This window comes from Tamandua tetradactyla, chromosome 16, assembly GCF_023851605.1.
Source record: "Tamandua tetradactyla isolate mTamTet1 chromosome 16, mTamTet1.pri, whole genome shotgun sequence".
Lineage (NCBI taxonomy): Eukaryota > Metazoa > Chordata > Mammalia > Pilosa > Myrmecophagidae > Tamandua > Tamandua tetradactyla.
The window spans coordinates 75,884,131-75,899,337 of record NC_135342.1 but is presented as its reverse complement, the minus strand read 5'-3'; the positions used below and the strand labels follow the sequence as shown (position 1 = coordinate 75,899,337).

The window sequence follows — 15,207 nt, the reverse complement described above, 5'->3', positions numbered from 1 at the left end:
TCTTGAAGACCTGACTGCAAGTAGTGTTACCCCAAATCTTCATGCCACTGAAAACTAACTCAGGCCTGAGATGGGAGGAGAGGGCAGGGTGAAAGGACCATCCTTCATCAGAAGTGGGGGCCAGCGGAGCTCAGCCACCAGGTGGAATTAGCCCTTCCTGGTCTCTGGATTTCAGGTGACTGCCACCCTGTACGGCCTGGACGGAGAGAGTGAGCCCCATCACCTGTCAGACCCTGAAACCCCGGTTTTTGAGCGAGGAGGAGTGGATGTCTTCTTGCTTTCCACCCTTTTCCCCCTGGGGGACCTGCAGAGCCTCCGGTTGTGGCATGACAACTCAGGGGACCGGCCATCCTGGTGAGTCATGGCGGGCCAACCGAGAAGGCCTACTGAAGGCGGGGCTCAGGGACAGGCTCTTTACATTGGGTTCTGGCTAATCCTCACAAACTGCAGGACACACAGAACCGACCCCCATTTCCCAAGCGAGGAGCCCGAGGTTATCTGTAACCACCTGGACCCCGGCCCACACCGCCTGGGTCAGTAGCGAGAGGGACCAGAAGTCGCAGCCCTGGGTCCAGCGCTGGCCCCACCCACGACCTCTCATTTAGCCGCCGGCTTCCGCAGCTGTGGAAGGGGAGAGGCGACTCTCCGGTGGGAGAGGAGGCCGCTGCCCTGAGCACCGGGTGTGCCCTTCGGTCATTTTCTCATTTGAGCCTCCTGAGGATCAAATGGGGCAGTTCCTGTTGCTGTCCTGGCTCTACAGGTCAGGAGAACAGGAGCTCAGGGAAGGGAGGGGCCTTGCCCTCCAGCGGGCTCCACCCACTTCCGCCTTGGGCGCTGGCCGGACCACCCAGCGGCACCACCTGGGCAGCTCTAGCAAAGCAGATTCCTGGGCCCCACTAACGGCATGCCCACTTGTTGGGTCTGGGCACACCTGGGAATGTGTATTTTTTACATAACTGCTTTTTGAGATATAATTCACCCATTATACAAGTCACCCATTTAGAGTGTACAGTTCAGTGTGATTTTATTATATTCTCAGTATTGTGCAATGGTGACCACCACAGTCTAATTTTAGAATATTTTCATCTCCCCAAAAAGAAATCCCACACCTATTAGCAGTCACTCCCCACCCCACTCCCTGCCCCGCTCCCATAGTACCTGGCAACCAGGACACCACTTTTTGTCTGTATGGATTTGCCTCTTCTGGACATTCCTTACACATAGAATTATATAACATGTGACCTTTGGTGTCTGGTTTCTTTCATTCAGCATCAGGTTTTCAAGGTTCATCCATGAGTAGCACGAATCAGTATTTCACTCCTTTTTAAGGCTGAATAATACTCAATTATATGAATATACTGTACCACATTTTGTTTATTCTTGCATTGGTTTATGGCCATTTGGGTTGTTTCTACTTTGGGCCTCTTATGAATACGTTGCTGTGCATATTTATGTACACATTTTTGGGTGGACATATGTTTTCATTTCTTTTGGAAATTGCGGATTGTCTGGTAACTCCATGGTGAACCAAGGAATCACCAGACTGTTTTCCAAAGTGGCTGCACTATTTTGTATTTCCAGCAGCAAGAAGTAAGGATTCCAATATCTCTACAATAATACTTACTATTATTTATCTTTTTTATTATCGTGATCTAGTGTGTGTGCAGTGGTATCTCACTGTGGTTTTGAATTGCATTTCTCTAGTGGCTAATAATGTAGAGAATCTTTTCATGTGCTTACTGGTCATTTGTATATCTTCTTTGGAGAAGGAGAATTTGTAATTGTAAAGGTCCCAGGTGACAGGTTTGGGAGCCATTGCTTCCGACCGGAATCTTCCAAGGTCTCTGCCCCACCACTTGCAAAACACACCCTTTTGCAAGGAGACCCTTGCAAGAGACAGGCCAGGTGGGACCTGAGAGGGACCCCATCCTGAGCAGCTGTGCAACCTTGAGCAATCCCTCCAGCTCTATAAACTTTGACTTCTTCATCTGGAAAATGGGGTTGATCATTGTTTCTTCCTTATAGGGTTGTTGTGAGGATGGGTTGAGTAAACGCAACTCAAGAGCTTCTTACCATAATTCCCTTTGTATAGTAAATGCAGCGTGCAGAGAAGCTACTGATGTCACTATTATTCCTACTGGGTATGCAACAACAGGGAAAACTGCTGCTCCTGGCCCTGACACCCCAGGATAGGCAAGATGATTTCACTCCATCCCTGGACCTCAAAGACCTATATTGGGTTTGATCAGACCCATGACGCCCTGGGCCCAAGACAGATGGAAGGTTCACTTGCTGGTTAGATGCCTATAGAAAGAACACATTTATGTTCTCCAGCCTGCACTTCCCTGAACACAGACAATTTACAATCTACAACTTGGCTTTACTCACCTATGATTGAACACTGGCCCTGGGCTTGGAGCCATCCTTAGGGTTTCACAGTTTCAAAACACACCCTTTTGCAACATATTTGTAAAAACATGGCAATCTCCCAAGTGGGCCCTCTAAATTAACTGAACTCTCCATATAAGGCCAAATCCACCTACAGATTGGGGCAGTTTGATCAAGACACCAAGAACACTGAAGAGAAATACAAAGTATTTTTTTCCAGGAGCTCTTATTCTTGAGGTGCGTTTTTGCAAAGGTGTTACCTGCATGGTGTCCAAATAAATCTCGTTCCCCAACCTTAATCTCAAAAGTTTGGGTCCCTTCTCCAGGTACGTGAGTCGGGTGCTGGTCCATGACCTGGCGTTGGGCCAGAAGTGGTATTTCCTCTGCAACTCTTGGCTGTCCATTGACGTTGGAGACTGTGTCCTGGACAAGGTGTTTCCAGTGGCCACAGAGCAGGACAGGAAACAATTCAGGTAATTTCTTTACAAGTTTTTTTTTTTCTAGCAAATTCTCTTTACTTTGTTCTTTCATCTCTAGGGAGTTACAGCACAATTCAATCACAGCCAAATAAAAGTAAGTTTCATCTAAAGGGGTTGGGCAGGTTTGAGTATATGTCTATAATGACCAGTCAGGTTTTCTTGTTGGGAATGAGGTCCCTGGGGACCAAACTGTCGTCCAGGTGGTGAGAGGGTGTATCTTTGTGCATGTTATAGAGTAATATATTTTATATCAGAGAACAGAGTGATTTGAATGATTATTGTTTTGTTTTATCGCGGATGTTTCTTTCAGCAGATGCTTTCCTTTGTTTTATTCACGTCCCCATTCCCTCTCCTGTTGTGTAGACGTCCACATCTGTCTCCAAACACAGAAAAGTATAAACACATGCACACGCGCACACACACGCACACACTACAGATTGTGGTTGATTATGTATCTTTTTAAATGGCACCATCCTATACACATTATCCCAAATGTGTTGCCATTTTTCCTTAACAATATGTGAGGAACATCCTTCTGGCAAAGTGTATTTGGACCACGTTGTTTCCTTATTGGCTACGATAAATAAAATAGAAGTTCTGCCACACAGTCAACGATTCTCGTGCCAGTAGGCATTAAGGATGTTTCCAGCACATTTACTCAGGTGACTTTTCTCCCAAAGGCCACTGTCAGTGGCTTGGCCTCCACTTGGGAAAAAAGTGTGAATCAGATTGAATCAAGTCTCAATCAGTTTTGAACCCCACGAGAGATAAAACATAGCCATGAACACAAAGACATGCCTTCCATGTACTTGCCCATGACCTTGGATAAGACACCTCTGTAGGTTCCAGTGTCCTCTTGTGAAAAATGAATTGCTAACTCTACCTACCCCCAAGGGGACCGGTGCGGATCCCATCACGTGATGTATGTAACGTGCTTAGGATAGTACGTGGCTCAGAATAAGTGTCAATTTCAGAAGTGAATATTATCGTCCGATGGCATCACGGCACGGGATGCCTTGAAACCAGATAGGGAGCTCTGTGAAGGCAGGACTCCATCATTCAGCCCAGGAATCCAGCTGCCCACGAGAGTGCCTGGCACCCTGATCCAGGCTCGCCAAATATCTGTTGTGTGAATAATATAATAACATGAAAAATCATTCTTATTGGTACCTGGCCTCTTTTTTTTTTTTAACAGTTATATACAAATTACTTTTAGTGTGGAATGCAGGCAATTATTGTGGTATTTCCTGATTTGGTTTTTTAAACTTTTTTTATTATGAAATATATATATACGATAAAGTAATAAATTTCAAAATACATTAAAAATAGTTTTAGAACAAATTTCAAAGTATGATATGGATTACAGTTCCACCATTTCAGGTATTTCCTTCTAGCTGCTCTAGGACACTGGAGACTAAAAAGAAATATCAATATAATGATTCAGTAGTCATATTCATTTGTTAAATCCTATCTTCTCTGTTACGACTCCTGCTTCTCCTTTGACTCTTTTCCCAATCTTTAGGGATATTTGGGCAATGACCATTCTAACTTCTTCATGTTGCAAAGAGGTGTTGACATTGTGGGGTAGGAGATGCAACTGGCTGATGCTCTTGGAGAGACTGGTAGCTCTGGGTTCCAGGGCTGATCTGGCCCAGGTTATAGATTTCTGAAAAATAAACTCAGTGAGTGACACTTTTATAGAGCCTCAGACAGAGCCCTGGGTATTCTTTAGGGTTTACAGGAATACTGTTGGTTGGGGCTTGGCCTCCCATAGTATTTAGTTGTATCTAGCTGAAGCTTGCATAAAAATAGCTTCCAGAATAGTCTTTTGACTCTATTTGAAATCTCGTAGACACTGATACTTTATTTTACTACATTTCTTTTCCCCCTTTTGGTCAGGTAGGCATTATCCATCCCCCGGTGGCAGGGCCGGGCTCATCCCTGGGAGCACTGGCCTCTTTCTTTATGTGCCTTCATTCTAACTCCAACCCACATACACACCCTGGAGTGATGGTCAAAGTATTTCACAACCCTGGAGGGTACTGGCGCTGCCCAACCAGAACAGTCACCAGCTGGGACTTTCAGCTCTGCCCCCTCTCAGGAAAACCTGGGCCGTTGAGGAGCTCCTTGGGAGAAACTACACTCTCCTTCTAGGGAAATAATGCAAACTCTTAAAGCGAATAGGGTGCAATTTTCAGAGACCCCGCCTCGCAACTTTTATTCTCTCAAACCGCCTGAACACAACAGAACCCGGGATTTTTAGCCACTATACTCTAACGCCCTCATTATAACAAAACTAATTATTATAATTGCTAGTGTTTATTGAACACTCATCACATGCCAGCTATTGTGCCAAATGCTTAACAAAAATGATTCTTTTTAATTCTGCCAGCAATCCGGAGAGGAAGTTCCTGTCACTATCCCCATTTTACAGATGAGGAAACTGAGACACAAAAAGCAAAGTGGCCTGAGGTCACACGGCTGGCAGGAAGACAGTTGAGGTTTTCACCCCAGCCCTGTCCAGGCTCCCTGCCCTTAACTCGAAGCGATGCTAGGTGTCTCTGTACTTCTTCTATAGTAGAGAAAACATATAATAAGTCTCAGAAACAAATCCCTGCCCCCCTCCCATGCCAGGGTTGCTCCAAAGATACTAGTCTCTCCCCACTACTGCCTCCCTCCCGCCCGCCGCAGGCACCTGTTCTTCACGAAGACCTCGGCCGGCTTCCAGGACGGCCACATCTGGTACTCCATCTTCAGCCGGTCCCCTCGCAGCCGCTTCACCCGCACCCAGAGGCTGTCCTGCTGCTTCTCCCTGCTCCTCTGCACCATGCTGACCAGCATCATGTTCTGGGGTGTCCCCAAGGACCCGGTGGAGCAAAAGTTGGACTTGGGTATTTCCCACGATCACGGTGGGGTGGGGGTGGGGGTGGGGAAGGGAGCCGGGCTCTGGGCTCGGGGCTCCGTCTCTCCTTTGACCTTCTCCCTCTCTTCCGCCAGGCAAAATTGAATTCACTTGGCAGGAAGTGATGATCGGGCTGGAGAGTTCCCTCCTAATGTTCCCCATCAACCTCCTGATCGTCCAGATATTTCGGAACACCCGTCCTCGGGCCCCCAAGGAGCAGATCACCGGGAAAGGGGGCCGGGAGTCCCCCAGCCGGGCCCCCTCCTCACAGCCAGTGGGGGGTGGCGCTCTAACTCCTGAAGCAGTGACCAAGGCATGTCCAGCTTGGGTGGGGGGTGGGGGGTGGGGAACGGGTTGGCAGAAGTGGGGGTAGGACTGGGGTCTGGTGCCAGGCGACCAGCTGCAACCCCACGTGGCCTGGAAACATCAGTCACCAAGATTTATCAACCGAGCACGCACATACACACATTTTGGGGTCCCTACTTTGTGCAATACATCACACCCTCATAGGGACTCCCAGGGTGGAATCACAGACAGGGCTCCTTCCTCTGCAGTTATAGATTCAATAAGCACTGTTAAGCAGCTGCCATATTTGACTCCTTGAGGAGTAGAGGTTTGAAGGCGTCTGTTCACACCGCTGAAAAGGGATTTTAGAGATGAAGGGTGGGCGTTCAGCGAGGTCCGGCAGCATCTCTGCAGGCAGAGCTGAGATCCGAGCCCAACTCACTCAGCACCAGGATGCTTGCTCTCAGCTTCTGTCCGCAGCCCCCTCCCCTGCGGCTCACGTCGCCTTAGTCCACCTGGCATGCCTTGCAGGACGTGCGGAGGCTCGTCAGCTCACTGTTCACAGCTCTGAAGTTGCCACCCCCTGCCTCGGGCTGGGACTCAGCGAGCTTGTGGGACATCAACGAACTGCTGGCCTTGGTGGAAGATGTCATTTGTCTGCAGAACACGGCCGGACAGTACTTCTGTGGAGAAGAAAGAAATAGAGAGGACCCTGTAACCCTCACTCTTGGGCCCGTGCATGTAAAAGGTAAGTCCTGGGCATTGCTGCTTCTGGTCAGGAGAAACAGCATTTCGGAATCAGGTAGAAAAGGTCCAAGGGCCATGTCTGCATCCCGGTGAGGTCAGAAAGTGAACCAGGGTCTCCATCGCCAGCCTCGGCTCAAACCATTCACCGCCTCCCCCAACACCACACTGCCCTCCCACTCCCACTAAAGGCCTTCACGTATGCTGGTCCCGTAGTCTGGAATGTTCTTCTCCCAGTCTTTGCCTAGCCAATTCCTACTCAACTTTCAGTCTCGACTTAAAGCATCACTTCCTCAGGGGAACCACCAGAGCCCTCCAGCCTGCATGCAGCAGGACCTCCAGTCCCATGTTTGTTAGCCCCTAAGCTTCTCCTTCATCGCCTCCATCCTGCTTGTTGCTAAAAATGAATTGTGAGACAAGTTGCTTGATGCCTGCACCCAGCTTTCTGGAATGTGGGCTCCTTGGGGTGGGATTCAACCCTCTGTCTTGTCTCTACTATCTCCCCAGCGTCTGGCCCCATGTCCCAACTGGAGATTGTGCAACAAATATCCATGAAGTGAGAGGTCAGGAGGCCCCTGTGGAAGGCATAAAGCAAGATGGCATGTGTAGGGTGGTAGGAGGAGCAGTGGGTGGCCTGCTAACCTGGGCCATTCTGCAGAACCATCTGTGGGCACTGACTGCAGTAGCAGCTGTGCCACTTTGGAGAAGTTGCTCAACTTCTCTGTGCCTTAGTTTCCTCCCCATACACTGGGGCTATTGATCTGCCTAACTTCTTGGGTTATTGTTCAGAATGAATGAGATCTTAACATACATAAAACACTTTGAACCGAGCCTGACAAAGCAGCCATTCAGTAAGTGGTGTTATGATTGGTAATGATAGCATCTTCCAGAAACCTCGCCAGAATGCATCTTCTGGGAAAAAGCCCAGGTCAGAAGGGTAAGGGCGGAAGTTGCAGGTGGGAGGGGGCTAGGAGCCTTTACCAATACCCCGATCCTTTGTCAACACCCTAACCTAGTCTATGAGTCACGAGGCTGTGACGTGCCTACGACACAGCCTTCTCCACACACTTGTGTTGTTTCTCATTTAACCCTCACTGGTGCTGGAGGGGGTCATGGGGGGGGGCGTGGCACTCCATCCTGCCATCTCCTATAGCCAATTTCATGCACCCCTGTGCAGATACCATGGGGCTGACTGGGCCCGATCACCTGTATTAGTCACCCCTCTTCCCTAGGGTTGTGGGGACGGTGGAACACACAGCACCTGCGCTGGACAGTTTACTAGTCACCTACCCTCACAATCCGGGGCAGGAGGACGCAGCAGTTTACTCAGGGCCACAGGCCCTGTTCACAGGAGCAGAGTGAACAGGCAGCAGCTGCAGGAGGCCGGCTGTGTAGCAATAAGAGCTCTCGGCTCCCGCGGGAGGCAGTGAGTGGCTTGTTTGCCACCTCCACAGGCTGGCTGGAACTGAAGGCCACCACTCAGGCCTAAGTGGGCACTGGGCCTGGTCCCTGCAACAGGGAGTGCTTTCTGGCCCTGGGCCCTTAGCTGTGGGAGCGGAATGGGGAGGGGCTTGTGGTCAGGCCGTCTGAGGCCCTCCCCATTTCGCACATCAGAGCACACACAATATTAATTTTAGGCCTTAAGCCACACCGCCTGGGAGAGTGTGTCCCAGGGACAGAGCCCCGTCCCGCCTTTAGAGGCCAAGCTTCTTTAAAAAGGCACAGGGGATAGTGGAAATGTTTTGCTTCATTTTCTTGAAGTGAATATGCATTACCTCTTTAATCTAAAATTAAAAAGTTTAGAAAGTTTCTTTAGGAAGCTGAAATGTGAACAACCTAACTATAGAAAAACATTCAAAGCAGGCAACACTTGACCACTAACTGGATATTTAGGTACAATAAGGGATTAGGGTAAATTGTTCTAAAGATTTGATAATAACATTGTGGTTGTTTTTAAAATGAGTCCTTTTATTCTACAGAAACAAACTAAAATGTTTAATGAAATGCTATCGGGTTTGTCATTTGCTTCAAAATCATCCACGTGGGGAGAGCGGGAGGGGTGCTGGGGAGAGACGGGCGCCCGAGAGGTGCTGCCTGGCCGAGCTGGGCACTGAGTGCATGTGGGCTCAGCGCATCCTTCTCTCTACTTTACTTTCTGAAACTTTTCATTTAAAAACAAAAACAAGTTGAAAGCAAAAGATTACGATTTAGACCTTTTTCAACACTGGCCAACTGGGAATTAAATTTGAATCTTATCCATGTTAAAGTGCTTGCAGATGAGGTAATCCGATGTCTAGGATTTGCTTGAAAATACTCCCCCAAAAATGTTTGGGGAGGAAAGGGCAGAGAGGAAACAAGATGGGCCAAATGCTATCGACAGTTATCAATTGTTGCAGTCGGATGGTAGGTATATTATTCTCTTCTCACTTGAGGAAATTTGGAAAACTTCCTTGATTGAAGACTAAAGGAGAAACACTCAAACCCTGAGCTGTACCCCGCATCTCTGAGCCTCAGACTTCCGGGGCCTGGAACGTAGTAAGGGCTCAGTGTGCAAAATCACAACTACATCACTATTCCTGTTGTTTTATGGCAGCCGATCTGCTCCGTCACTCGATGCCAGTTCATGCTCTTTCCCTTCTTGTCTCCCAGAGAAAACACAGCGTCCCGCACCTGAGGTGGCCATGTGTGGCCCTGAGAAGGACAGCGCCTACAGGCAGTGTCTCTATGCCCAGCTGGAGCACGTGGAGCAAGAGCTGCGGCTGCTGGAACCCCAGGGCTTTCCCCAGTGCCACAGCCACGCCCGGGCCCTCAGGCAGCTGCGGACCCTGCAAGAGGGCCTGGGGACACAGCCCAGCACCCCTGGCCCAGCAGGCCCCTGGTAATCCACTTCCTGGGCTCTGAGTGGGCACCTGCCCCCTGCAGCCTGGTGTGGTGGGGAGGGGGCGTGTTGGGGAGGGGGCGTGCTGGCAAACTTGGGAAGATGCTCATCCAGGTACCCCAGGCAGGAGTGATTAGGATTCCTGCACAAATGCAGGGGGTGGGGGCTTGACAGGGCTCTTCACCAGAGACTTAGTTAAAGACTTTTGTACAGCACTTTGCAGTTTATAACCATTTTCTTGTGGGCCACTTTCTCACTGTGCAACCTTGAGCAAGTCTCTTAACCTTTCTAAGCCTCAGTTTCCTTACCCTTAAAATGGGAGTAATAAGAATACCCATCTCTTGATTCAAACTTTTTAAAAACACATTTTCAAAGATAACCAGTGAAATCTGAATGGACTGGTTATTATACGATAATAAGGAATTATTAATTTTGTTAGGCGTGACAATTGCATTGTAATTCAGTAGGCAAAAGAACTTTTCTTGAGATACTTTCTGAAGTAGTGATGTTATATTATGCCTGAAATTTAAGAATACACACACACTCACACACTAGAAAAGAGGGTAGAGAGAGGTAAAATGAGTCTGAGAAGGTGGTGGTAATGGCTGTTGAAACTGGTTGATGAGTACATAGAGGTTCCTTGTGCTCTCTAATTTTTGGATGATCGTCAGATTTTTTTTAAAACTATACAGTACCATCCTTCTAGACTTGCTGTGAGAAAGGAGCAAATCCCCTTAAAGCACTTAGCAACGGGACTGGCCCTTCCCCCGCCCACCCCCTCCCACCCCCGCCGGGTAAGCTCCGAATGAACGTGAATTCTTCCCTCTGTAGAATTCTTTAGCTCTCAACAGCCCTCCAGGTCGGTACAGGCTACAGAGGAAGAGACCGGGGGTCCTAGAAGTCAAGAAACCGAGGTCGCGCGCTGGCAGGGGCGGTGGGGTCTGACGCTGCGCCCTGCCGGCTCGGCGCTGACCGTGCGCGCCCCGTTGCAGCTGCCCGCGGGCGAGCCGGCCCCCTGGCGGCCTGCCCTGGTGGTGCGCCCTCGTGGGCTGGCTCCTGGTGGCGGCCACCAGCGGCACGGCGGCCTTCTTCACGGCGCTCTACGGCCTGCGCTACGGGCGCGCCAGCTCCCTCCAGTGGCTCATCTCCATGGCGGTCTCCCTCGCCGAGAGCGTGTTCGTCACCCAGCCCCTGAAGGTCGGGCCCCTCCCTTGCGCCCGCCCCTTCCCCCCTGCCGGCAACCCTGGCCCTGGGTGGAGGTCGTTCCTCCCGTTATTCGTGCGGCTAACAGGATCGATAGTAAAGATAGCAGGATATTTGCTTATTAGACGCTCTCTTGGGGCCAGGCTGTTCCGAAGATTGTCACCTTTCATAATCTCAACCACCCTTGGGAGAGGTGTCCCCATTGTTTTATAGACGGGACGCTTGAGGTTACAAAGTTAAGGCCACGAACCTCCTGCCCTATGCTGCGTGTATAAATACGAATAAGACCGTAAATCCTAATGCTCAGGTGGGATAGGTCAGCAATTTAAACCAACTTTCCCTTTGGAAAAAAGCTGAGCCGTGAATCCCGTGCATCAATCACAATGCAGAAGCAATAATACTTCTGTTTCTGAAATGTGAAATTACAATGGGGAGCACGTTAGAATCAAAGAAATGCTGAGCCCAGGGCTGGAGCTTGGGGGTTCACAGCTTCTCCTGGAAGGAGTGGGGGCGGGAGAGGCCAGACAGTCTCTGGGGAACCCCATGGGAGGAGGGGATACTGTGCCTAGGGGAGGGTTGCTGCAGAACAGAGGGGACACTGAAAGTGAGTCTTTACACCTGAGATATTGTCATATCCTCCCCACCCTCATTCCACCCTTTGAGCCCCCATTCTACAGGCTTTTTCATAAGATTTTAAAAACTTCTCTTCTACCCCACCCCACCCCCCAAATAGACCCAGGGCATATTAGGAACAGGGGGGCATTGTGAGCATTTCAGTTCCCCAACCAAATCACAGACTCCTGCTACACCTGTGCATAGTAGGGGTAGAGCTCATGTAAAAGGATGAATTCATTAATACGGTAAGGAAAGGGGGATGGGGGCGATGAGAAAAGGTGAAGCCGCCATGCTAGAGTTAAGAGGAAGGAATGTCTGGCAAGAGAACACCAGGTGGGAGGCGCTGGGGTAGCTCAAGGAGGTCCCTGCCTGGGACTGGTGGCCAGGTGCATGCAAACCTTGGCTCTCATTCTTCGCAGGCACCTCCCTCTGTGCAGAGGGTGGCCCGTTTCCCACCTGACATCCCCAGAGCGTGGCTGCTAGCCCAGTACACTAATGTGGCCCCAGTCCCCACCCTACTCTCCAACCAGGAGCCAAGAGACGGTTTCCACGTGGGTTTGGGGTTCATGGTGGGTCTTCTGCAGGTGCTGGGGTTTGCCGCTTTCTTTGCGCTGGTCTTAAAGAGAGAGGAAGAGGAGGAGGAGGAGCCCACCATGTCCCTGGTGGGACAGCTGTCTGGCCCAGGTAAGGGTGCATCTGGTGGAGAGGTAGGCACCAGGCCAACTGGTGGTCCTGATGATCTGAGCAATCCCTGGGTAGTCCAGACCCCAGGTGGTCCTGGCGTCAAGCAGCTCCCCAGATCTTTGCTCCCCTTCAGCCTTTCACCCCTCTCAGGGTTTGTTAACCACCCGCAAAACCATCCAGAAAAAAGTGACTCCTTCATTGTCTCCTGACGAGCCTTGTTCTTGCCCTAACTGGGCTTTTCCCCCTGACACCTGAGCGTAACCCCTCAGCCAGGTGGCAGGTTGGGGACCACACTCTGCACTGGCCCTCATTTTCCATGTGATCTCACGCAAGCTGCTGTGTTCTAGGGACTCAAGGATTCAGAGTCTCTGGACTTTAGAAGGAAAGCAGGATGGGAACAATCTTGCAGCTGAGCTGTGAGATTTTAAGTTAAGAAGCTCTAGGACAGGGGTCTGCAAACCATGACTCATGGACCGTATCTGGCCCACTTCCTGTTTTTATGAAGTTTTATTGGAACTCAGCCATGCCCATTTGGTTGCATATTGTCTCTGCTGCTTTAGTGCTACAATAGCAGAGGTGAGTAGTTGTCTGCCCCCCTGTTCTAGGAGACCAGTGGCCACTCTCCTTCCTCTGACCTGACTGCTCACTTCCCAACCATAACTCCTGAGGGAGCTGCCAACAAGAGAACTCCCACAAAGAAAAGAGAATCCACACTTTAACCATCTATGAGGAGATCATGGCTTTCAGGGAAAACAAAAACAAACTAAAGGCCCTGTGCACACACCAGAAGCCAGGCTGGTCACCTCTTCAGGTCCTGGATTCTCCTACTTTGGGACAGCATTTAGCTTTGCAGATCCAAAAGGCCCATTAAAATCTCCTTTCCAAAACAACAGAGTAATGTTTCTCCACAGGGATGCTAGCCTCCAGAACAATGAAGTGTTCCTTCAGTTACTCCTTCAGCAACAATTTGGGGGGGGGGTACTGTGTGCAAGGGACCATGCTGGGAACACAGCACTGACTTGACCAAACAGGTCATTGTCCTTGGAGGGAAGAATCCACTTAGCAAGAGGACACTAAACAAGTAAATACAGATGTATACATGTGAAATGGGATCAGCACTGGGGGATGGGAGGAGATAAGAGGGTACAGGGCCTCTCTGCTGAGGTGGGCCCTAAATTGACTCCTGAAGGATAAGGGAAGTAAGTGTTTGCACAGTGAGCATGTGCAAAGGCCCTGGGGCAGGACAGAGCTGGTCCTATTGTAGGAATCATTGACAGTGTGGAGGGGGAATGGTTCAGTTCAAGATGGGGTCAGAGAGGCATAGGAGACAATTCATGGAAGGTCTTGTAGGGCCTGGTGCAAAGCTGGGGTTTTGGGATGTTTTAAATATGAGAGTAACGATCTGTTTTGCAATTTTAGAAAGATTACGGTGGCTGTTCTTTGGAGACCGCATGGTATTGGGTTAAAAGTAGAAGTGGGGAGGCCAGTAAGGAGGCCATTGTAATGGTCCAGATAAAACATGATGGCAGTGGTGGTGGGGTGGACAGGACTACACAGGTACAAAAGATAGCTGAGTCATCACACACCTATCAGAATGGCTAAAATAAAAAATAGTGATAATACCAAATACTGGTAAGGATGTGGGGAAATTGTATCACTTACACATTGCTGGTGAGAATGTAAAATAGTACAGTCACTCTGGAAAATAGTTTGGGGATTCATTTCAAAACTAAAAATGGCTTTACAGTATGACCCAGCAATTGCATTCTTGGGCATTTATCCCAGAGTGATGAAGACTCATTTTCATGCAGAAACTTGTGCATAAATGTTCATAGCAGCTTTACTTATAACAAACAGAAAACATTTGGCCACTTCTAGGTATCTGCCCCAGAGAACTGAGATTATATGCCCACACGAAGACTTGGATGTGGACATTCGCAGCAGCCTTATTCATAATGGCCCAGTTGAACGGCCCAGTAAACGGTGCCATCTCCCTACAATGGGACACTACTCAGCAATAAAAAGGAACAAACTACTGACACATGCAACAACACAGATAAACCCCAAAACAGTATGTGAAGTGAAAGAAACCAGACACCACACCAGATACTATATCACTCCATTTTATGAAGTTGTTCAGAAAAGGCAAATCTATAGAGACAGGAAGCTGATCAATAATGGTTTGAGGACAGCAGAGAATGGGAGTGACTGCTATAATAATTTCTTTTGGGAGTGATGAAAATATTCTGGATTAGTTGTACAAACTTGTGAATATGGTAATAATCACCAAACTATATACTTTAAAATGGTGTATTTTATGGTATGTGAATTTAATCTCAATTTTAAAACATTGAATTATAGTGGTATACCATTCAACTCTCCTTTTCATATAGGTTTGACCATCCATTGACTTAAAATGGACAAGTGGGAACCTTTTGGGGTGATAAAATATCCTGACCCTGGATTGTGACAATGTTTGCACAACTCTATACATGTACGAAAATTATTGAAGTAAACGCTTTCAGTGGTTGAATTTTATGTAAATTGTATTTACATGATTAAATGCAAACACAGAGGGCAGCATCTAGGGGGTCAGAGGGGACTTCCAGGAGGGGAGGGCATTTGTGCTTTCAGGAATGTGGATGACTCTGAATTCTAAGCTTTGGGATAGCATGGGCAGAGGCACTAAGTGTCAACTTGAGAAATGGATTCCCAGGAGGAGGAATGGTGGAGTCCATTGGGCCCAGTGAAAGAGGGATCTTCTGGTTATGAAAGTAAAGCCTTGTGTCACTGCCCATCTGGGGACTGTCCTTGTGTCCTTGCTTTCACAGACCCCTACGCCTTGTTTCAAGCACGAAGAGAGAGCAGAAAGGCCATCTACCAGCCACCTCCCACTGCTGACATTGAGAAGATGAGAAACACCCACCTCAAGGAACAGAAAGCATTCTCCCTGATCAGAGAAATCTTGGGTAGGCAGCCTGTTGGCAATCTTCCCACTCACTGGTTCTCCAGAGACCTGTGGTGCAATC

At 48.9% G+C, this 15,207-nt stretch overlaps 1 protein-coding gene across 2 annotated transcripts in view; it reads left to right on the top strand.

Moving 5' to 3' along the window:
- The window catches only part of LOC143659804 (polycystin-1-like protein 2), a 97,524-nt gene that overhangs the window by 61,585 nt on the left and 20,732 nt on the right, over positions 1 to 15,207 (top strand). For both annotated transcript variants that reach the window (XM_077133106.1, XM_077133105.1), the window contains exons 26-34: positions 176 to 354; positions 2,715 to 2,861; positions 5,559 to 5,758; positions 5,865 to 6,082; positions 6,586 to 6,802; positions 9,448 to 9,676; positions 10,669 to 10,873; positions 12,079 to 12,178; positions 15,010 to 15,147. In XM_077133106.1, the coding sequence (XP_076989221.1) occupies positions 176 to 354; positions 2,715 to 2,861; positions 5,559 to 5,758; positions 5,865 to 6,082; positions 6,586 to 6,802; positions 9,448 to 9,676; positions 10,669 to 10,873; positions 12,079 to 12,178; positions 15,010 to 15,147 (1,633 nt within the window). The remainder of the gene's footprint in view (positions 1 to 175; positions 355 to 2,714; positions 2,862 to 5,558; positions 5,759 to 5,864; positions 6,083 to 6,585; positions 6,803 to 9,447; positions 9,677 to 10,668; positions 10,874 to 12,078; positions 12,179 to 15,009; positions 15,148 to 15,207) is intronic.